Here is a 21,862-nt window from a genome sequence, read left to right as displayed (position 1 = left end):
GTCACACTGATAAAGGCTGGGCAATACCGAGGGGAGGAGTCACTTTGAGAGGAAGGGTCACAATGACCAGTGCAGTCACCCAGAGAGGTCTCACTGAGTGGGAGGAACACACAGAGGACGGGGTGCTGCACTGAGGGATTCTGGTGCACCCTGATGGTGGCACTGTCATTCTAAGGAAAGGGGAGGGATCTCAGAGGGAAAACGGTCTTTGACGGGGTGGGATCTTGCTGAGGGGCAGCCTGTCACGGAAGAAGGGGCTCCCCGGCAGGTGGAGGCTTCTCTTAAGAGAGGGTCATTTGGACAAAGAAGAGGAGGTCCAGACTGGGTGGCCATTGAGCTGAAGCACTGGAATCTGAACTTTATTTCGGGGAGGTGGGATGGAGTGAGGAGTAATCGAGGCCAAGCCAGGGATGGGCCGGCCAGGGGCTCCCCATAGTCCCGGGGTATCACAAACGCCCGAGGAGAAGGTAGATGGCGTCAGGAGCTCCAGACATTTAGTGTGTAGGGGTCGAAGAAACCTGGGAAATGGACAGTCGGGGCTGGAGCGCAGGCCGGAAAGTGGACGGGTTGCTGGGCTGCCTGCTATTATGGCTGGCCTGAGGGGTTAGTTTTCTGCCATGCTGATCCATGGGGCCCAGGAGCCCCAGGTGGAGGCTTCCTGAACTTGTTCCTCCGCGGACTGTGACCCGAGGGAGAAGAAAGGCTTACTGGGGCAGCTCAAAGACGTTTAATTGAGCTAAAAGACGTTTGAGCAGTCCTCCCTTAATTCCCTTCAGTTACTCAAACCCGGGCCTGAACTCGTATGACCCCGGCGCCCGGGCCAGTTCACCTAGAGTGTCGCTACCACCGGCGGAGGTTGCGTACCTGGGGGGCGTGGCCGCTGCCGGAGGCCGGGCTCCAAGGAGTTAAACGCGGCCGGGCCCAGCCCCGCCCCTGGCAGGCCGCGGAGCCTGATCCCCGGCGGCGAAGCGGAGCAGCCGCCGCCCGCCGCCTCCGCCTGCGGGGAGCCCGCCCGCCCGCAGGCTCCCGGGAGCACCGCTGCCACCACCGCCGGGCCCAGGCCCAGGCCCTGCGCAGAGCGGAGCGGCGTCCCCCCGGGCCCAGCTAGCCGGCGCGGCGGGGGCGGGCCCGGGATCTTGGGCAGGTCTTCCATTCTCAGGGCGGGAGCGGGAGTCCCGGCACCCCTGATCTGGCAGGCCCGCGCCCATGGCGAGCGCGGCCTGCCCGGGCCCCGGGGACCCTGCCATGTGAGCCAGGCCTGGGCTGGGGGCCCGGCCATGGCCGGGGAACGGCCCCCACTGCGGGGCCCTGGGCCCGGGCCCGGAGAGGCGCCGGGGGAGGGGCCGCCTGGGCCGGGGGCCGCAGGCGGAGGCCCGGGCCGGGGCCGCCCCTCCTCCTACCGGGCTCTCCGCAGCGCTGTGTCCAGCCTAGCGCGCGTGGACGATTTCCACTGCGCCGAGAAGATCGGGGCCGGCTTCTTTTCTGAGGTCTACAAGGTAGGACCCGCGGAGAGGACAGAGGGGCGGGACCGAGCCTTCGACAAGAGGCTGGAACTTGGGGGCCCACAACCCGGGTAGAGATCCCAGACTCTGGCGACCCACCCAACCTGTCCGGCCCCCACCGGCCCATACTGCCCCCAGGTTCGGCACCGACAGTCAGGGCAAGTCATGGTGCTGAAGATGAACAAGCTCCCCAGTAACCGGGGCAATACACTACGGGAGGTGCAGCTGATGAACCGGCTCAGGCACCCTAACATCCTAAGGTAAACGACTCCAGCCTCTTACTGGGCACCTTGCTGGACTGGAGGGAAAGGGGAAGAACCTGCGGGGAAAGTGGGAACTGAGGATGGGCTGGATCTCTAACAGCCTGCACTCCTATCCTTCCCATCCTCTTCCAGGTTCATGGGGGTCTGTGTGCACCAGGGACAACTGCACGCTCTTACAGAGGTGAGGATAGGTTAATAAAGGGGAACCCATCACCAATGGGAAAGGGATCAATGGGCCTGGTGGATCTACAGAGAATAAGGAGAGGCATAGGACCTCCTCCCAGGGGAGGCTTCCAGAACTTGCCTTTGAGCAAACCACATATAGGAAGCCTCGTCTGGTCTCATTCCCTGTAACCTCTATAACACAGCTGTCCCATAAACTTTCTGCAGTGATGGAAGTGTTCTGTCTGTATTGTCCAGTACAGTAGCATCAGCCACATGTGGGGAGGCTAGAACATGGGAAATGTGGCTGGTGTGAATGAGGAACTGAATGTTTGATTATATTTAAATTTAATAACTTAAATAGTTTCACATGGCTAGCAACAACTGTATTGGACAGGGCAGCCCTAGAACATGAATGAAGGTCCTTAGAGCACAGATGCACACTTCTGACTTTTGTGATCCTCCTGAGTGTCCCCTGACTTATAAGTGGGAGACATAGAATACAGACTGAGGCCTTTACATTCATTCTCCTTTCCCTATGCCCCAGTATATGAATGGAGGAACCCTAGAACAGCTGCTGAGCTCCCCAGAGCCCCTATCCTGGTCAGTCAGGCTCCGTCTAGCTCTGGATATCGCACGAGGCCTGCGGTACCTGCATGCTAAAGGTGTATTCCACCGAGACCTCACATCCAAGGTAGGCTGCTAACATGGGTGAAGGCATGACTATTAGGTTATAACAGGCCCATGGATGTCGGAATGTGGAAAATAGATATATTAGGATATTGGAGTGGCAAAGTTTTGGGGAATTCTGGGGTCCTAGGGTGAGAGGCTCTGAAGGACTAATAGCTATCACACTGTTTAGAGTATTTGATAATGTCGCAGTATTGGGGTGCACTGGGGAACTGGGAGAAAGGGTGGGGCTATGTTGGATTGACAGGGCTTTGGGGTGTATATTGAGAGACCAGAGAGCAAAAGGTGATAAGTGTGTGAGGATGTCTATTTGTATGTATCAGAACTGTCTGGTCCGACGGGAAGACCGAGGCTTCACAGCCGTGGTGGGTGATTTCGGGCTGGCTGAAAAGATTCCTGTGTATAGGTGAAGTAAATACCCTTATTCCCCCCAGCCTCCCAGAGGTCTTCACTTGAAGTAAAGCCCCCAGGGACATTTTCCTTGGGGTGGGGAGGGTCCTCACCTCATACTTTTTTGCCTGGGGACATACCGGAGTAGATGTTTCTGACTACCCCGCCCCTGCCCCTGCAGGGAAGGGGCAAGGAAGGAGCCTTTGGCTGTGGTGGGTTCCCCATACTGGATGGCTCCAGAGGTGTTGCGGGGTGAGCTGTATGATGAGAAGGTAAGACATTAACCCATCAGAGCCCCAACGGCCTTCAGAGACTCTTGAGATGCTCTCATAAGGCCTCATTCTAACAATAGTCCTACCAGATATTCAAGAACCCCCAAATCCCCCATGCCCTCACCATCACCCTCCCTACACATGAAAACTGTCAAGATTGCCTCCCCAAATCCTGACCTAGTCCTACAAAATTCTGAAGTGAAAACTGTCAGTTGTCCCCCTGACATTATTATCTCCTACCCCTAGGCTGATGTCTTTGCCTTTGGGATTGTCCTTTGTGAGCTCATCGCCCGAGTACCTGCAGATCCTGACTACCTACCCCGTACAGAGGTGAACATCTCTAGGTTTGAAGCAGAAGTAGACTCCAGACTAGGTGGCCCATAATCAAGGAGGGTTCCTTGGAGGTAAGGGTCCCCATAGCAGGAGTAGAACCCAAGGAAAGGTGACTTAGAGGCCCTGCTTGTGTCCTCAGGACTTTGGCCTGGATGTGCCTGCTTTCCGAACCCTGGTTGGGGATGACTGCCCGCTGCCTTTCCTACTCCTGGCCATCCACTGCTGCAGTGTAAGAGCCTCTCTTTCCCTTCCGGCCCCCTGCCCCCATCCATGAACTGATATGGCTGCTCTATGGGTCTCCAATGATGGGAAGAAAACTCAGACCCTCGTAAGAGCACCTCTCTACCTACCAGATGGAACCCAGCACCCGGGCCCCCTTCACTGAGATCACCCAGCACCTAGAATGGATCCTTGAACAGCTGCCTGAGCCAGCCCCCCTTACCAGGACTCCCCTGACACATAATCAGGGTAAGTGAAGCCAGGCATGGTGGTGCACACCTGGAATTCCAGCAGCTCAGGAGGCTGAGGCAGTAGGATCTCGAGTTTGAGGCAACTCAGTGAAACCCTCAGCAACTTAGCAAGACCCTGTTTCAAAAGAAAAAGAAAAAGGGCTGGGGATGTAACTCAATGGTAAAAGGTCCCTGGATTCAATTCCTGGTACTAAAAAAAAAAAAAAAAAAAAAAAAAAACAGGATAAATGAAATGACCTTGACCCAATGAAAGTCCTTTTGCCTCTCCTCCTTAGAGCTCAAGGGAGTTATCTGGGGGAGGTTAAGTGGATTTAATAGTTGAGAAGACTGGGAGTTGGCGTGGGGTGGGGTGGGAGGACATCTCAGAGAAGATAGTTTTCTAATGCTAGAGCCTAAGGGGGCAGAAGAAGGAAAGAAGAGATAAAACATGGCTGGAGGTGACATTCCCCTTTTCCAAAGCACCCTGTGTGTTCCCTCTTCTAAGCTTTAGTCCCACCAGCCTCCTGGGGAATAATGAAGCACTCAGAAGCAATGATCAAAGGCTGAGAACAGTGATCACAGACTTCTCTGTCTACAGGATCTATTCCAAGAGGTGGTCCCGCTGCCACGCTTCCCAGGCCAGACCCCCGGCTTTCCCGAAGCCGGTCAGACCTCTTCCTGCCCCCATCACCAGAATCACCCCCCCACTGGGGGGACAATCTGACACGAGTCAACCCTTTCTCACTACGGGAAGACCTCAGGGGTGGCAAGATCAAGCTCCTGGACACACCCAACAAGCCGGTCACTCCCCTGCACCTTGTTCCACCATCACCACTGCCCTCTACCCAGCTGCCCTTGGTGACTACTCCAGAGACCCTGCTCCAGCCTGGGACACCTGCCCGCCGCTGCCGCTCACTACCCTCATCCCCTGAACTCCCTCGACGTATGGAGACTGCACTGCCAGGTCCTGGCCCTCCTGCTGTGGGTCCCTCGACTGAAGAAAAGATGGAATGTGAGGGCAGCAGCCCAGAGCCAGAACCCCCAGGACCAGCTCCCCAGCTGCCCCTGGCGGTGGCCACAGACAACTTCATTAGCACTTGTTCCTCAGCCTCCCAGCCCTGGTCCCCTAGATCAGGACCTCCCCTCAACAACAACCCTCCAGCTGTGGTGGTGAACTCCCCACAAGGCTGGGCTGGGGAGCCCTGGAACCGGGCCCAGCATAGCTTGCCCCGGGCGACAGCCCTGGAAAGGACAGAACCCTCGCCACCCCCTTCAGCTCCCCGGGAGCCCGAGGAGGGGCTGCCCTGTCCTGGCTGCTGCCTCGGCCCCTTTAGCTTTGGCTTCCTGTCCATGTGCCCCCGCCCTACCCCAGCTGTCGCCCGCTACCGCAACCTGAACTGTGAGGCGGGCAGTCTCCTCTGCCACCGAGGGCACCACGCCAAGCCACCCACGCCCAGCCTGCAGCTGCCTGGGGCACGTTCTTAGCAGAGGGGCCTGTGATCTCAGGCCTCCAACTTTGGCCTTCAGGACACCCTGTAAGGACAGAGCGCATTTGCTGGACAGTGGCAGCCCCAGATGGGCTGACTGGCTCTTCTCCCCGTAGGGGAGCCTCAGCATGGACTCAAGGGACAGAGCACTTCCTATCCAACCCCTGGGCTCACTCTCCCACGGGGATCACTGAACCAGACACAGCATTGCTGACACACGAGACTAACACGTGCAAATTATTTAAAAATATTTCAATAAAAACTGCCTGGCTGGCTCCGGGCCGCCCCATCCACTCAGCCCTTGCGCCCTGCTCCCCTGCCCATTTCCAGTATGGGAGGTTCTTGAGGGAGGTCAAAGTCCCTTCTAGAGGCTTCTTTATCTCCTTCCCAGGATCAGTCCAGTTTCTGGGACAGGGTTTCAAGCAGGTTGGCCAGAAGTGTCGGGTGTGGATCAGTCCTTGGTTTGGCAATGCCCAGGCTCAGGGAATGCCTGGGGATGACAATCTTAGGATGTGCAGGCCGCAGGATAGGGATCAGAGTCACGAGCTCTTGTTGGCATGATGTCTGGAAGAGTAAAGCATCAATGAGCTTCACATCAATGAGCGGACTGTCACCAAACCCTCATCCAGCTTATGCTATCTCTTCCCAGCTCCCCGGACAGCCACATCACCAGCCTTACCTGCCCAACCTACACTTACATAGGCAGACCAAGTCATCAGAGGCTGAGGATATGACTATGGAACCCAAGAACAGGTTTTCCCTCTGCCCCTGGATTCCCATGCCTCAGACCCATCTCATGCTTACCCAGTTCATTGAAAAGAATGGTCCCCATCTGGAAACCTGGAAGGTGACAGCTCACAGATGCAGGGAAGGAGTTGTGTACATGTCTCTGACTCTGACTTCCTCCATGCCCAATATTTTTTCATCATCATGCATCTTGAGCTTAAGGACAGACAAGCTGTAGAATGAGTAGGAGCGGGAAGTGCTCTGGACCCCTCCTAGCCCATCCTACCCTCTCTCCTTTGCTCTAGCCTAAGTCCACATCTGGGCATTGTTCAGAGGTAGATTTCTGGACTCCAGCTAGAAAAGGCTTTAGGTCCAGGTCTGAAGAAATCACCCCAGATCCTAAAGATGAAAACTCCAGGTAGGGAACATGAGGAGGTGGCTGCCCTGTTTCACAGTCCTTAGGTGTGATTCTCAAGTTACTCCAGTGTCCCTTGTTCATTTCCCTGGGGCAGCTCTAGTGCCCCAAGTGACCTGGGCTGAAAAAGTACAACCCGGGTTCGAGCAGCTCTGTCAAGGGGTGGGGAGTCAGAATGCAGTTTTCCTTCTTGACTGTGACCCCCTAGCTAAACCCTCAGCTTCTCCCTCTGACTGATGACATAGATCCCAACCTAGTAATTGTTATTTAATTATGCCAGGGACTTCTAAATACCAAAGATAGAACAGAAAATAAGACTGCTCTAGAGTTATTAATCAAATAGGGGAAATAAAAATATATAGTATTGATTTATAAAAGAATTTGGGAGCTGGAGTTGGGGAAGAAATTTTATTATTTTGTCTTTATGAGGGGATTATGGAATTGAAAATGCCAAAAAGTCCTCACAAACTTACCCAAAATATCGTGAACTATAAGTCTTCTGTTGGTCCTTATTAGAGTTGAAGCCAATCCAATATGAATCTGAACCACCGTGTGAAAATACAGGTTCTTTGTTGGACTGATAATATGAGATTCAGAGAAACCAGAGATGTGTGGATAGTGATGAGAATATAGGAGAAAATATAGACCCCAGGAAAGGGTCTATGAACTTTGGCAAAGGAGGATGTGCCCATCTTTGTTACATGATAACTCATGTCTTGTACATGTACATGACTTGTTCCTGCGTCCTTCAAGTGCCACCCTGCAGATGCAGTCTCATTCTTTAGTTCACTTCCCACCTGGGTAAGAGTTTCTGCTACCCTTTGGAGAGCAGTTGCTATGTGGACTGTTCTGATCCCAAGGAAGCAGTATGATCCAACCCACCAAATCTGGCACCTCACAGTCAAGGAACTGTTTATCAGCCTATAGGGCTGACCAGCAAGATGAGACACAAAGTTGGGATGATTTATCAGTTTCAGCTCTCATGCTAACTCTAATCAGTTGGTGGAAGCCACCTGGAACATAGGGCTGAGAAGACAGCCTGTTTCCAGGTTTAGTGGCAACAAGTGTTGTGATTATCAGTATTTGCCATGGAAAAGGAATGCAGGCCATGGCATGCATGTCTGGTGTGCACTGCTACTCCTGATTTAATGACATACCTCCCTTCATCTAACAATGCCCCTTCATATTGTGGGTAAGGGTATGCTTACTGAGTAATCACTTTCATCGAATGTAGCCAGGTTGGAGGAAAAAGATTTACAATAGTTTTGGCTCTCCTTCCAAGTCTGACGAATAGATGAGAAGTAAAAGCAGCGTCTCTCCCTCAGTATCCATCCCACTGGGCAGCAGTTGCCTACGAAGCAGAGAGAGTGCAACTTCACAACACCTAGGATGAAAGTGACTACTCACAATCTGGTTGCTAACAACATTCCTCTAGGTCTAATCTCAGTACCTTCGTCGACTTCTAGTCCTTGATCTTTGCAATCTTCCTTTCTTTTTCCTCTCCTGGAAATGCCTTACCTCTGTATAATTTTTTTTTAAGTGTCTTTAACATTCAGCAACATTTCTTCTTCTTTCTTTGGTAGTGGGGATTGAACCCAGGGATGCTTAACCACTGAGCAATATCCCCGTCTTTTTTTTTTTTTTTTTCAATTGTCTTTAGACCTTTATTTTATTTATATATGGTGCTGAGAATCGAGCCCAGGGCCTCACACGTGCTAGGCAAGTGCTCTACCACTGAGCCACGACCTAGCCCCCAAGTCCTTTTTGCAACAGGGTTTCCCTAAGTTTCTTAGTGCCTCTCTAAATTGCTAAGGCTGACCTCAAACTTGTGATTCTCCTGCCTCAACCTCCCGAGTTGCTGGGATTACAGGTGTGTGCCACCATGCCAGGTAACATTTCTTCTTAACAATCTGAGAGATTTATTTTAACTGGATTGATTATTTTCCCCAATTTCTGAAAGATTTCAGTCTACATCAACAGTTTGATTAACTTCACCTAGGCCCCTGTATTTGGTCAACAGGCCTCCTATTTGTTCTTTCATCCATTTGCTCCCTAAAGCATTCCCTTCTACCCATTAAAACTTCATCACACTCCTCCAGCCACTAGCTGCCTCCTCTCTATATACTTCCATAAGGAGACAAACTTAGTTCCCGCTTTGCTTAATTCCTGTTTTGTAAATACTCTCCACTTCCCTCCTTCCCACCTCAAAGTTTGTCTCTGTACTTCTTTTCCTGATTATCCATAAGAAATAAACATCTCTCTTTAACATCCTATGCCCCAATCCAGTGCTCCTCTCCAGTGCTTTAATACATCAGTCCTAACTCCATCACTTAAAAATCAGCTGGGTGTGGTGGCCTACACCTGTAATCCTAGCTACTAGGGAGACTGAGGCAGGAGGATCTCAAGTTTGAGACCAGCCTAGCAACTCAGCAAGACCTTCAGCAACTTGGTGAGACCCTGTCTCAAAATAAAAAATTTTTATGAAAAGGGCTGGGATTCAATCCCCAGTATTGGGGTTGGAGAGGTGTATAGGCCAAAATGCAAATGGAGATCAGAATCCAAGATGGCAGACTAGAGGAAGGCTGCGTTCCTTGTCGCTTAACTCGGGATTCAAGTAGAGGAAATACTGTTTCTCTGTGAGGTGATCTTCCCTGTCCACCAATACCCTGCTGTTTACCCCATTTGTCCACTGTGATCACCCACCGTCTGCCAATATATTGCCTGCTTTTTAAGTGCTGATACCCCACTGACTGCTACCTATCATCTGCCATTGGCCCCTCTTGTCTGCCCATCACCCACCTTTTACCCACCCATCACCCACCACCCAACATCAACCCACCAATCATCTGCTGTTAGTCTGCAGACCACCCACAGACCTCCAGTGAACTGCCTGCTGCCCACTGTCACCGTACCCACAGGTGAGGTACTAGAAACCTTCAGGGAACTATAAAAGACTACAGGGTAGAATCTGTACTGCCTCAGCTCCATACCGCCGATGAGAAGACACACAAACAACATGGAAAAACAAGGGAACAAAGTACCTCAGACAAACCAAGATGTTCTAACAATAGAATCAATAGATAAAATAGTAGAAGAAATGTCAGAAAAGGAGTTTAGAAAATACATAGTTAGATCTTCAAAACGAAGGATGGTATTAGAGAGAAAATACAGGAAGTGAAAGATGACTTCAATAAAGAGGCAGAGATTATAACAAGGAATCAAGCAGAAATCCTCAAAATGAAAGAAACAATAAACCAAATTAAAAATTCAATGGGAAGTATCACCAACAGAATAGACCATTTGGAAGACAGGACCTTAGACAATGAAGACAAAATATATACTCTTGAAAATAAAGTTGACAGCACAGAGAAGATGGTAAGAAACAATGAACAGAACTTCCAAGAAATAAGGGATAGCATGAGAAGATCAAATTTAAGATTTATTGGAATAGATGAAGGTGTGGCAATACAAACCAAAGGAATGCACAATCTTTTCAATGACATAATATCAGAAAAATTCCCAAATCTAAAGAATGAAATGGAAAATCAACTACAAGAGGCTTACAGGACCCTAAATGTACAAAATTACAGCAGACCCACACCAAGACCCATTATAATGAGAATGACTAACATACAGAATAAGGATAGAATTTTAAAATCTGTGAAAGGAAAAAAAAAAAAAAAAAACAAATTATATAGAGGGGGAAATCAATTCAGATCTCAGCTGATTTCTCGACCCAGACCCTCAACACCAGGAGATCCTAGAATAACATATATCAAGCTCTGAGAGAAAATGGATGCCAACTGAGAATTTTACATCCAGCAAAATTAAGCTCCAGATTTGAAGATGAAATAAAAACATTCCATGATAAAAAAAAAAGTTAGAAGAATTCACAACTAGAAAGCCTGTACTATAGAACATTCTCAGCAAAATATTCCATGAGGAGGAAATGAAGAAAAAAAAAAAAAAAAAACGATGAAAGCTAGCAAAGGGAGGAGCTACAGTAAAGGAAAGGTCAATCAAAGGAGAAACTAAGTCAAGTTAAAAACAAAAATATAAACGAAAATGACTGGGAATTGAAATCATATCTCAATAATAACCCTGAATGTTAACGGCTTAAACTCCTCAATCAAAAGACATAAACTGGCAGATTGGATTAAAAAAAAAAAAAGATCCAACAATATGCTATCTTCAAGAGACTCACCTCCTAAGAAAAGACATCCACAGACTGAAGGTAAAAGGTTGGTAAAAAAAAAAATATCACTCACATGGACTGTGTAAACAAGCAGGGAATTCCATCCTCATATCAGACAAAGTGGACTACAAACCAAAGTTAGTCAGAAAGATAAAGGAGGACATTTCATACTGCTTAAGGGAGTCATACAGCAACAAGACATAACATTCATAAATATATATGCCCCAAACAATGGAGCATCTATGTACATCAAACAAACCCTTCTCAATTTCAAGAATCAAATAGACCACAACACAATAATACTGGGTGACTTTAACACACACGTCTCTCACCACTGGATGGATGTTCCAAATGAAAACTAAAAAAAGAAACTATAGAATTCAATGATATAATCAATGATTTAGACTTAACAAACATATGTAGAGTATTTCATCCATCATTGAGTGAATACTTTCTTCTCAGCAGCACATGAATCCTTCTCTAAAATAAACCATATGTTATGTAACAAAGTAACTCTCAGCAAATACAAAAAACAATAGATATACTACCCTGCATTTTATAGATCATAAAGGAACGCAACTAGAAATCAACAATAAAATAAAATAAATAGAAGCTACTCCAACACCTGGAGACTAAATAGCATGCTATTGAATGATGAATGGATAAAAGAAAAAATCAAGGAAGAAATAAAAAAATACTTAGAGGTAAATGAGAACACTGATAAAACATATCAAAATCTTAGCACTCTGAAGGAAGTGCTAAAAGGAAAGTTCATTGCATTGAGCACATACATTAAAAGAATAAAAAATCAACAAATACATGACCTAACATTACATCTCAAAACTCTAGAAAGAGAAGAACAAAGCAACACCAAAAGCAGCAGAAGAAAGGAAAGAATTAAAAACAGAGCTGAAACCAATGAAATTGAAACAAAAGAAACAATTCAAAGATTAACAAAATGAAAAGTTGGTTCTTTGAAAAAATAAATAAATAAAATTGATAAACCCTTAGCTACCATAAAAGAGAAAAAAAGTCCAATTACTAAAATTCATGATGAAAAAAGAAATATCACAACAGATACTACTGAAATACAGAAGATAATTAGAAACTATTTTGAAAATTTATACTCAAATAAAATAGAAAACTTGACAAATTTCTGGAGACATAATCTACCCAAACTGATGCAGGAGGACACACACAATTTAAACAGATCAATTTCAAGAATGAAATAGAAGATGCCATCAAAAGCCTACCAACCAAGAAAAGCCCAGGACCAGATGGATTCTCAGCCACATTCTACAAGAACTTCAAAGAAGAATTAATTCCAATATTCCTCAAATTATTCAATGAAATAGAAAAAGAGGGAAATCTTCCAAACTCATTCTATGAGGCTAGTATCACCCTATACCAAAACCAGACAAAGACACATCAAGGAAAGAAAAATTCAAACCAGTATCCCTCATGAACATCAACACAAACATTCTCAATACAATTCTGGCAGATTGCTTACAAAAATATATTTAAAAGATAGTGCACCATGATCAAGTGGGGTTCATCCTTGGAATGCAAGGCTGGTTCAACATATGGAAATCAATAAACATAATACATCACATCAATAGACTTAAAGACAAGAATCATATGATTATCTCAATAGACACAGAGAAAGCATCTGACAAAATACAGCACCTCTTCATATTCAAGACACTAGAAAAACTAAGGATAGTAGGAACATACCTCAACATTGTAAAAATTATCTATGCTAAGCCCACAGCCAACATCATTCTAAATGGACAAAAATTGAAAGCATTCCCCCTAAAAACTGGAACAAGACAGGGATGCCCTCTTTCACCACTTCTATTCAACATCATCCTTGAAACCCTAGCCAGAGCAACCAGACAGATGAAAAAAACTAAAGGGATATGAATAGGAAAAGAAGAACTCAAACTATCACTATTTGCTGATGACATGATTCTACATTTAGAAGATCAAAAAAAAAAATCCACCAGAAAACTTCTAGAACTCATAAATGAATTCAGCAAAGAAGCAAGATATAAAATCAATACCCATAAATCAAATGCATTTCTATACATAAGCGATGAATCTACTGCAAGAGAAATTAGGAAAATTACCCCATTCACAATAGCTTCAACAACAACAACAACAACAACAAAAACTTGGGAATAAATCTAACAGAAGAGGTGAAAGACCTCTACTATAAAAACTACAGAACACTAAATAAAGAAATTGAAGAAGACCTTAGAAGATGGAAAATCTCTCATGCTCTTGGATAGACAGAATTAATATTGTCAAAATGGCCATACTACCAAAAGTATGGTACAGATTCAATGCAATTCCTATTAAAATCCCAATAACATTCTTCGTGGAAGTAGAAAAAGCAATCATGAAATTCATTTGGAAAAATAAGAGACCCAGAATAACCAAGGCAATCCTTAGCAAGAAGAGTAAAGCAGCAGGCATCACAATACCAGACCTTAAACTATACTACAGAACAACAGTAACAAAAACAGCATGGTATTGGCACCAAAATAGACATGTACAATGGTACAAAATAGAAGACCCAGAGACAAACCCACATAAATGCAGTTACCTCATACTAGACAAAGGTGCCAAAAATATACATCGGTGCCAAATATATACATTGGAGAAAAGATAGCATATTTAACAAACGGTGACAGGAAAACTGGAAATCCATATGGAACAAAATGAAATTAAACCTCTGTCTCTCACCCTGCACGTAAAGCAATTAAGAAGTAAAATTAAGAATCAATAAATGGGATGGATTCAAACTAAAAGCTTCTTCTCAGCAAAGGAAATAATCAACAATCTGAAGAGAGAGCCTACAGAGTGAGAAAAAATCTTTACCACACGCACCTCAGATAGAGCACTAATCTCCAAGGTATATAAAGAACTCAAAAAACTTAACACTAAACAAACCAAAGAACCCAATCAATAAATGGACTAAGGAACTGAATAGATATTTTGCAAAAGAAGAAATACAATTGATCAATAAACATATGAAAAATGTTCATCATCTCTTGGAATTAGAGGAATGCAAATCAAAACTGCTCTAAGATTTCATCTCACTCCAGGCAGAATAAGTGAGGATGGCAATTATCAAAAATATAAGCAATAATAAGTATTGGCAAGGATGTGGGGGAAAAAGTACACTCATACATTGTTGGTGAGACTGCAGATTGGTGCCACCACTTTGGAAAACAGTATGGAGAGTCCTCAGAAAACTTGGAATGAAATCACCATTTGACCCAGCTAGCCCACTTCTTGGTTTATACCCAAAGGACTTAAAATCAGCATACTACAGTGATACAGCCACATCAATGTTTATAACAGCTCAACTCACAATGGCAAAGCTATGGAACCAACCTAGATGCCCTTCAACAGATGAATGGATAAAGAAACTGTGGTACATATATACATTCTTAAAGAAGAATGAAATTATGGCATTTGCAGGTAAATGGATGGAACTGGAGAATATCATGCTAAGTGAAATAAGCCAATCCCCAAAACCAAAGGCTGAATGTTTTCTCTGATAAGCAGATGCTGATCCATCATATGGGGTGGGTAAGGAAGAATGAAGGAACTTTGGAGTGGGGAGTGAGTGGAGGGGTGGAGAGGGGATGGGGATGGGAAGGACAGTGGATTGAGACAGACATTATTACCCTGTATACAGGTATGAAAAAAAATTTTTTAAACATTTATCACTGTCAAAAAAAGATAATTAAAAATAAATAAATAAAAGTTTAAAAAATGCAAATAGAGGTGGGCCTGATGACACAAACCTCTAATCCCAGCTTCTCTGGAGGTCGAAGAAGGAAGATAGTGAGTTGGAGGCCAATCTGGGCAACTTAGTGAGACCCTGTCTCAAAGTTAAATTTAAAAATAGGTCTGGGGATACAGTTCACTACTTACCTAGCATTTGTGGGGCCATGTGTTCCATGTTTGGTACTGCAAAAATAAAAACAAAAGTTAGTTTTTGCAGTGCTGGGACTCAAACCCAGGTCCTCATGCATACTAGGTAAATGCTCTACCACTAAGCTACATCCCCACCCTGAAAGTAGAGTTTTTACCAGTTTAGTGCAACAGATAGACAATGCAACAAATGGATGAGTTATTGAATGATGAACTCCAGAACACAAGAGGAGTAGGGAGACAAATGAGGACAGGAAACAGTTAATGGGAAGAAAGGGAACAAGGGCTCCTAGATTGAAGGCCTTGGTGGGGAGAAAAAAAGAGGAAGCCTGGACAGTTGTGATCAGAGTGGAAGTCTGCAACCAACCTTTCAGCAGAGAAATAGTCTGGGTTGCAGCTATAGGAATGGGTGGCAGCACTGTCATGGGACTGAGGCATAGTAGATAAGAAGTTTAAGAAAATAAGGGGAGTTGGAGTTGTGGCTCGGTGGTAGAGTGCTTGCCTCGCATGTATGAGGCGCTGGGTTTGAGTCTCAGCATGTGTCTGCATGTAATCTTGCTGTTTTAAGCCTGGAGAAAGCATCCAGATGCTCTCTGAGCCAGATAAAACCCAACTCCCACCACAGTCCATGAAAACTCCAGTCCTCTGAGGCCTGGCACCCTGCCTAGAACCTCAACCTGCTTCTGCACAGTCTTTCCTATTTTAGGTGTCCCTTCCCCAACCTCTACCTACTGGCTGGGCTCCTGCTTTCAAAATGGATGGATGCCCCATCCTGATTCCCTAAACCACAACTCCACCCATCTACCTCATTATGGGTACCACATGTTCCTGAGAACTTTAGCTGTCTTGCCCCACCTCCCCACCATACCTAGTGTCAGTTAGTAATTCTTAACCTTTGGGCGAGCTCAGATGTACTGAAAATTAATTAAAGCTGCCACCCAGTCTTTAGAAAAATGTGCAAACAACCAACCTCACATACAAATTCAAGGGGCTCCTAGATCCTTGCTGCTGATGTCACCCAGATGAAAACTAACTTTGCCACACTACTTTTTTTTTGGGTGGTGGGGAGGTACCAGGGATTGAACTGAAGGGCACTTGACTACTGAGCCACACCCCCAGCCCTTTTTGTGTTTTATTTAGAGACAGGGTCTCACTGAGTTGCTTAGCACCTCGCTTTTGCTGAGGCTGGTTTTGAACTCATGAACCTCCTGCCTCAGCCTCCTGAGCCACTAGGACTACAGGTATGCGCCATGCTACTTTAAACAGTGTGATTTGGACTGCTGGCTGCCACTCACACTTCACCAGGACCTGCCTTAGAGCTAGGGAGGCCCCTAAATCCAGTATTCTCCTTGATCCTTCTCCCCATTGGCTAAGGTTGCATACTCATGCAGCCATTCTTCTGATTCATTGGCCCTTTCCTGAACAACAATCCACTGGTCCCTGGGAGCTAGATAGAGCCCTGCCACAAGGGTTTCCTTGCTTCCGTCCATCCTCCACAGGCCACCTCTCCCACCTCCCTTCTCCCAGAGCAGACACCTGGTGGGGAGCATGTCAAGAAGGATTTCACTGTGTTCTGCATGTTGTGTAGCCTCTGCTCCAAGGACCGCCTCTGCTCCTCCTCCCTTTGCAAGGTCCTCTGGGTATTCTCTCTGTCCACCTGGCAGGCCTGTAGCTTCCCCTCAGTAGCCTGGTGATCACTCTGCTCCACCTGTAGTACTTCCTGACTTTGGAGCAGTTTCTTCTCAGACTCCTGCAGAGCCTCTTCCTTCTGCCCCAGCTGAGTTATCTTCAGGTGAAGTTGCTGCTGAAGGCTGCTGTTGGTGACTTCCAGAACCCTGTGCACTTGCTGGAGCTTCTGAGATACCTGCAGATCTGGTTGACCATAAAGAGAAATTTGAAGGGCATCTTTTCCAGCCGTGCCCTGATGCCCTGAGACTGCAGCATCAGTCATTTTTTACAGAACTTTTTGCATAACACGCTAAAATATAAGACCCGACTGCCTAAAGCTTAAGGAGGTACTGAATTAGGTAAGGACTGATGGGGAAAACAGACCTTACTCGAAACCAGACCAAAAGCTAAGGATGTGGTGGTGGTGACTAGGAACTCCACTATGTAGGGCACTGATGGGGAAGAGGAGAGAAGTAGTTTGAGGTGACTTGGAAATGGGGCCGCCATACTCACAGCGCACCCCCACGCAGATGGCGGCCACCCCTAACAGCAGGCAGGTGAGGAGCAGGCCGATCAGGAGGTATTGCAAGCAGGCTTGTCGACCTTAAGGGACAAGGATGAAGGGTAGTCAGTCCCAGGAAAGAATTTTAGACTGAGGGGATGGGTGAGGTTCCTGAGGAGGACATCTTTAAGAGGGAGCAGCAGGGTGGGGTTTGTCGGGTAGTAGGAGATTTTTCAGGTAGAGGAGAGACGGTGTTCTAGAATGTGGGCTAGGGATTTATAATTGATAAAGTGGGTTAAGAAGCATTACCTGGTAGGAGGGGAACTAAATCTTAGAAGAGAGAGGGAAAGGGGATGGCGGGGTATGTGTATTGGGACCATATGAAGGGTGAGGAGTGATCTGGATTGACGAGTCTCGGAATAATCCCTACGGGGGGCGGGGTAGTTTACAGGAGCAGGCATTGGGGTTGAGGGGCGGTGGAGCCGTCCCAGGGCTGCGCCCTGGGCTCATCCCCACAAAGAACCACACGGGCCGGGCGCAGTGGTGCACGCCTGTAATCCCAGCAGCTCGGGAGGCTGAGGCAGGAGGATCCCAAGTTCAAAACCAGCCTCAGCCAACTAGGCACTAAGCAACTCAGTGAGACCCTGTCTCTAAATAAAATACAACACAGGGCTGGGCATGTGCCTCAGTGGTCGAGTAACCCTGAGTTCAATCACCGGTAAACACCCGCGCCCCACCCCACCCTACAAAAAAAAAATAAGAACCGCACAGGATGGGCCGGGGCTCAGCCACCAGCTCCAAGCCCCCAGCCCCACCCCCGCGTCACGCCGGGGCTGCCACCCCCAAAAGCGCACCGACAGGGCTAGAAGGGACAATACCCACAGGGTAGAAGTCTTCCAACAGGTGGCGACGTCACGGAGCTCCAGGTCGCACTTGGCTGCTCTGACTTAAGCCCTGCGGAAGAGCAAGGTCCGGTGTGAAAGCCCCGACGCCGCCCGCTCCCCGCAGCTCACCCCGCTGGCCTGAGTCGACTCGAGCCTGTCCTGTGACGCCCTCTGCCTCTGCTCCGGGACACTCCCGGAGTTCCTCGGCTCCCGGGACCCTCTCAGTTCCCTCCAGGTCTCCGTTCATCCCCACCCACCTCCTCTCCCTCCCAGTCTCCCTTTACCGCTACCTCAGGAGCCCTCATCTGCAGGTCCCCAGCGGCCACCCCGCATCGCTCTCTTCCCTCTCCCATCCCCCTTCTCTCCTCCCGCTCCCCATTTCCCACCAGAACCCATCGCCCACAGGGCTGCCCTGATTCCTCCTCAGGCACTTGTCGGCCACACCCTCCCCTCCCCCACCCCACTGGTCCCCCTGGGATCTCCACAGTCGCCCCTGGGACCTTTCTTCATCTAGTTCCCATTTATCCTGCTCTCTTCTAAGAACTCCCCTCCTCTCCAAAATATTGTTCTCCCAAGACTCCTGTGGACTCCCCAGCTCCACAGAACCCCACAGACACATCCCCTGGGCTCTCCGTACCTGCTTTGTCCCCTAGTCCAGAGGAGGCCAAGCCCGAGGCCCCACCTGGAACTGAGGGCACTTGGACATTCTCATAGGTGAGTTCCCCGTCCTCATAGGCCTCTGGGTCTGGGGAGAAAAGGAACCAAAGTGGAAGTCAGGTGTGGGATCTGTGGGGTGGGAGTGGACTGTGAAAGGGGATAGGCAGGATGGAGGAGTCCCATTTCCCCCTTACCCTCTTCTAACCGACTGGAGACAATCTTCTTCAGAGGTGCCTTCACAAACCGCAGGTCTGCATAAGTGATAGCCTCAGCCATGGTACTGATCACCTCTGCGGGATAGTCTCCCCCCTCATGCACAGGCCCCAAACCTTCCTGACCACTTTCCTCTCCACACTCAGACTCTGTAATCTCTGTGACTGCACTGCTTAGCACTTCGCCCTCCCACTCACAAAAGAGGAAGGCGTGAATGAGCTTCTGATAGATGGGCTCAATGAAGCAGAAGTCATCCCTGGGTCACAGCCAGAAGGGCAGGAGAGGAACACTGAGGTCCAGAGCACAGAGCCAGGGACCCTGTGTTTGCCCTCTGCCCTGACTCTTCATGTATCCTACTGAAGTTCCACACTGCTGGCTCCAGTGCCTGGGCTCCTGGTTCTTGTCCCTGACTTGCCCTCCCCTCCTGACTGCCCCCCTCTGGGGCTTATTGATATGAAGTTGGAGCTCTTTTGTGTCCAACTGACACCAGGCAATCTCCCCGATCATTGCTCCAGAATGAGGTTCCATTTTTGCCATTAGATTGTGTCTCCCAGCATGGAGCCTTAGCTCTTTGTCATTCTGGGGTTTCTAGTAGGTCAATAGGTTCCTGATTTGGTGACTCAAATGGGTCTCATGTCTCCATCAGCTTGGGGGCTTTCGGGCTGTATCCATCTCCCCTCTTGTGTAGCCCTCAGAGCTGCCACACACAAAGAGGCCCTCACTCAGAGCCCTTCCTGGGAATGTAGCAGGTCTTTGGAAGATGCAGAGAACAAGGGGCCACACAGGTTTTCCTCTGTAGACACCCCAGACTCCCACTGCCTTTCCCTGGCCCCCTCTGCCTGGCTGTCCAACTGCTGTCAATCACCCCCTTCCTCCTCCCATCCCGCCCCTTCCAGCCTTGTCGCATCCCTGCTGCCCCTGCATGTGAGCTAAATCCAGTGAGCAGAGCCCAGGAAGCAGAGACTCTGGAACAGGTCGGACTTGAGCTGAGGACAAGGCACAGTCATAGCTGGAGCACCTCTGGGGAAATCTGTGGTGGCACTGACCTTCATTCACCCTGTGGGGCCAGGGAACCAATGAGCATGAAGTTACACAAGGATCAAGCTTCCTAGACAAAGGTGAGGCAAAGAAACTTCTTCTAACTTTTCTAGTAAAGTTCTTTTATTATGTATTTATTTTTGGTACTGAGGATTGAACCCAGGGGCACTTTACCACTAAACTACATCCCCAGTCCTTTTTATTTTTTATTTTGAGAAAGGGTCTCACGAAGTTGCTCAGGGCCTAAGTTGCTGAGGCTGACCTCAAACTTGTGATCCTCCTGCGTCAGCCTCCTGAGTTGCTGGGATCATAGGCATATGCCACCATGCCCAGCACAATTCTTTTTTGAAAAGGTCTCAGGGAGCCAGATGTGGTGGCACATGTCTGTAATCCCAGCAACTCAAGAGGCTGACACAGGAGGATCACAAGTTCAAGGCCAGACTGGGCAACTGACTCAAAATAAAAAATAAAAGGCTGGGGATATGACTCAGTAGTAAAGCACCCCTGGTTTAAATCCATAGTACCAAAAAAAAAAAAAAAATCAAAAGAGATATAACTCAGTGGTAACATGCCCCAAGTTCAATCCCCAGTACTGAAAAAAAAAAATTAAAAGTAAATAATAAAATAAAAGGTCTTGAGGGCTGGGGTTGTGGCTCAGTGGTAGAACAGAGAGTGACATCCTGGGTTCAAACCCCAACGTCAAAAAAAATACTCACTGTGTCCTTTTACATCCAGCCCCAAGGAAGAGGGGCATTTGTGTGTAGGGGAGACCCCAGAGACTGAGATGCCCTCCTAGGGGGTGAGGGCCTGGCTGATGGAGGAGAGAGGAAATCAGGAGAGCAGAGAAGAGCTGCTGGGCAGCAGTGCTCAAGGGTGCTCCCTGATGTTCTCTTGCCAGCATCTGACCCCTCACAGGAAGGCCCAAGGAGCCTGCCTCTGGGGTGGGAAGGAGCTGAGATCAAACAAGATGTGGAGGTGGGAAAAACCCAGCCCCTTGCAGATGGCATCCGCCCCCTCAGAAACCCCTCCTGCAGCTGTGAGGAGGAAAAGGAAGGGGGACGGTCCTCACCACATGCTAATAGCTCATATGACTGGTGGTGTGTGGCCGGCTCTGTGACGGGACACAGAGCACCTGGTGCACAACAGCACTGTCCAGCCTGCCCCGGAGAAGGTGGCCACTGAGGCAGAAAGGCACACCTGGCCCCTGAGGAATGTGTCTGAGGAGAGGTGGATGTGTGCGTGTGCGTGTGTGGACGTGGGTATGCACACGCATCCCCAGCACTTTGTGGTCTGTTAGAGGTTCGTGGGAGGTGAGTGTCTGTCACAGCCCACCTGGAGGATGAAACTCAACGGATCCTGAGACCCAGGGGGTGCCCGTGAACGCTGTTACCTTTTGCCACCACAGGGAATGATGGGCCATTTTCAGAAAAGCCATCATAGGTCATGGCAGCAGATTCTACAAGTATTTCCTTTTTTCGGCCCACTGTTTCCTAAGGGGTCCCTGCAGCTGTTAACGGTCCTTGCTTGATTAAAGTTTCCAACAGACCAGTCCCCTCCCCTGGGCACCCTGGCAGGGCCTTTCCCAGATACATACAGCGGTGTGTGCCCGTGACTCCCTGGGGACCTCAGGGGGCCTGTGATAGTGAGAACACAGAGCAGCTGGTGGCAGGGTGGGTGAGGACAGTCAGGGCACTGCATCTGTGGTATACACGGGCAAGCACGTAAGTAAATTCCAGGGACGTTTGCAGGAATCCCATAAACTGTAGAAAATGTCCTAGTTTTCAGAACCACTGTGCAGGCATGACCTGGACACCAGCTAAAGCAACAAAGTCAAGCTTCCAGTATGCACTCAAAAAAAAAAAAAAAAAAAAAAAAAAAAAAAACAGGGAAAAAGAAGAATGGGCATGTGGTCTAGCATGACCCTCGAAGAAGCCTAAAAAGGGTTCAGCCAAGTGGGGCTGGGCTGAGCCAAGCCCACATCCACAACTCCACATCTTCACCCAACTTGGTATGTATTTCTCTCCTCCATAGCTGTTTTGGTGACAGTGACCTATTTCAAGACATTCCA

The 21,862-nt window shown here is 48.2% G+C and overlaps 2 protein-coding genes across 2 annotated transcripts; one reads left to right on the top strand and one right to left on the bottom strand.

Moving 5' to 3' along the window:
* The first annotated feature begins 242 nt into the window (after positions 1-242).
* Positions 243-5,823, top strand: Tesk1 (testis associated actin remodelling kinase 1). Its single transcript, XM_047525754.1, has 10 exons — positions 243-1,496; positions 1,641-1,762; positions 1,898-1,946; positions 2,475-2,621; positions 2,941-3,023; positions 3,189-3,279; positions 3,526-3,609; positions 3,752-3,841; positions 3,966-4,080; positions 4,660-5,823. The coding sequence occupies exons 1-10, from the start codon at positions 1,278-1,280 to the stop codon at positions 5,544-5,546; spliced, it is 1,887 nt and encodes a 628-aa protein (XP_047381710.1). The 5' UTR covers positions 243-1,277; the 3' UTR covers positions 5,547-5,823.
* On the bottom strand, positions 5,823-18,819 carry Cd72 (CD72 molecule). Its single transcript, XM_047525755.1, has 10 exons — positions 18,738-18,819; positions 18,524-18,631; positions 17,885-17,956; positions 17,014-17,103; positions 16,369-16,704; positions 14,833-14,868; positions 7,898-8,040; positions 7,163-7,266; positions 6,353-6,490; positions 5,823-6,112 (listed from the first exon to the last, which is right to left on the bottom strand). The coding sequence occupies exons 1-9, from the start codon at positions 18,817-18,819 to the stop codon at positions 6,358-6,360; spliced, it is 1,104 nt and encodes a 367-aa protein (XP_047381711.1). The 3' UTR covers positions 5,823-6,112; positions 6,353-6,357.
* Between the last annotated feature and the right edge of the window lie 3,043 nt (positions 18,820-21,862).

The sequence above is a fragment of the Sciurus carolinensis genome, chromosome 14 (genome assembly GCF_902686445.1).
Source record: "Sciurus carolinensis chromosome 14, mSciCar1.2, whole genome shotgun sequence".
Lineage (NCBI taxonomy): Eukaryota > Metazoa > Chordata > Mammalia > Rodentia > Sciuridae > Sciurus > Sciurus carolinensis.
Note: the sequence above shows the minus strand (reverse complement) of the source record. Positions and strands in the feature narration are given on the sequence as shown.

Bases quoted from the DNA above. Each gene is read 5' to 3' on its own strand.
- Tesk1 (XM_047525754.1), top strand. From the start codon at position 1,278: ATGGCCGGGGAACGGCCCCCACTGCGGGGCCCTGGGCCCGGGCCCGGA. The intron at 3,610-3,751 runs GTGAACATCTCT...TTGTGTCCTCAG, and splicing joins ACTACCTACCCCGTACAGAG to GACTTTGGCCTGGATGTGCC. The intron at 4,081-4,659 runs GTAAGTGAAGCC...CTCTGTCTACAG, and splicing joins TCCCCTGACACATAATCAGG to GATCTATTCCAAGAGGTGGT.
- Cd72 (XM_047525755.1), bottom strand. From the start codon at position 18,819: ATGGCTGAGGCTATCACTTATGCAGACCTGCGGTTTGTGAAGGCACCT. The intron at 16,705-17,013 runs GTGAGTATGGCG...ATGGTCAACCAG, and splicing joins CATCTGCGTGGGGGTGCGCT to ATCTGCAGGTATCTCAGAAG. The intron at 14,869-16,368 runs GTGTCTGCTCTG...TTATTTTTGCAG, and splicing joins CTTGACATGCTCCCCACCAG to TACCAAACATGGAACACATG.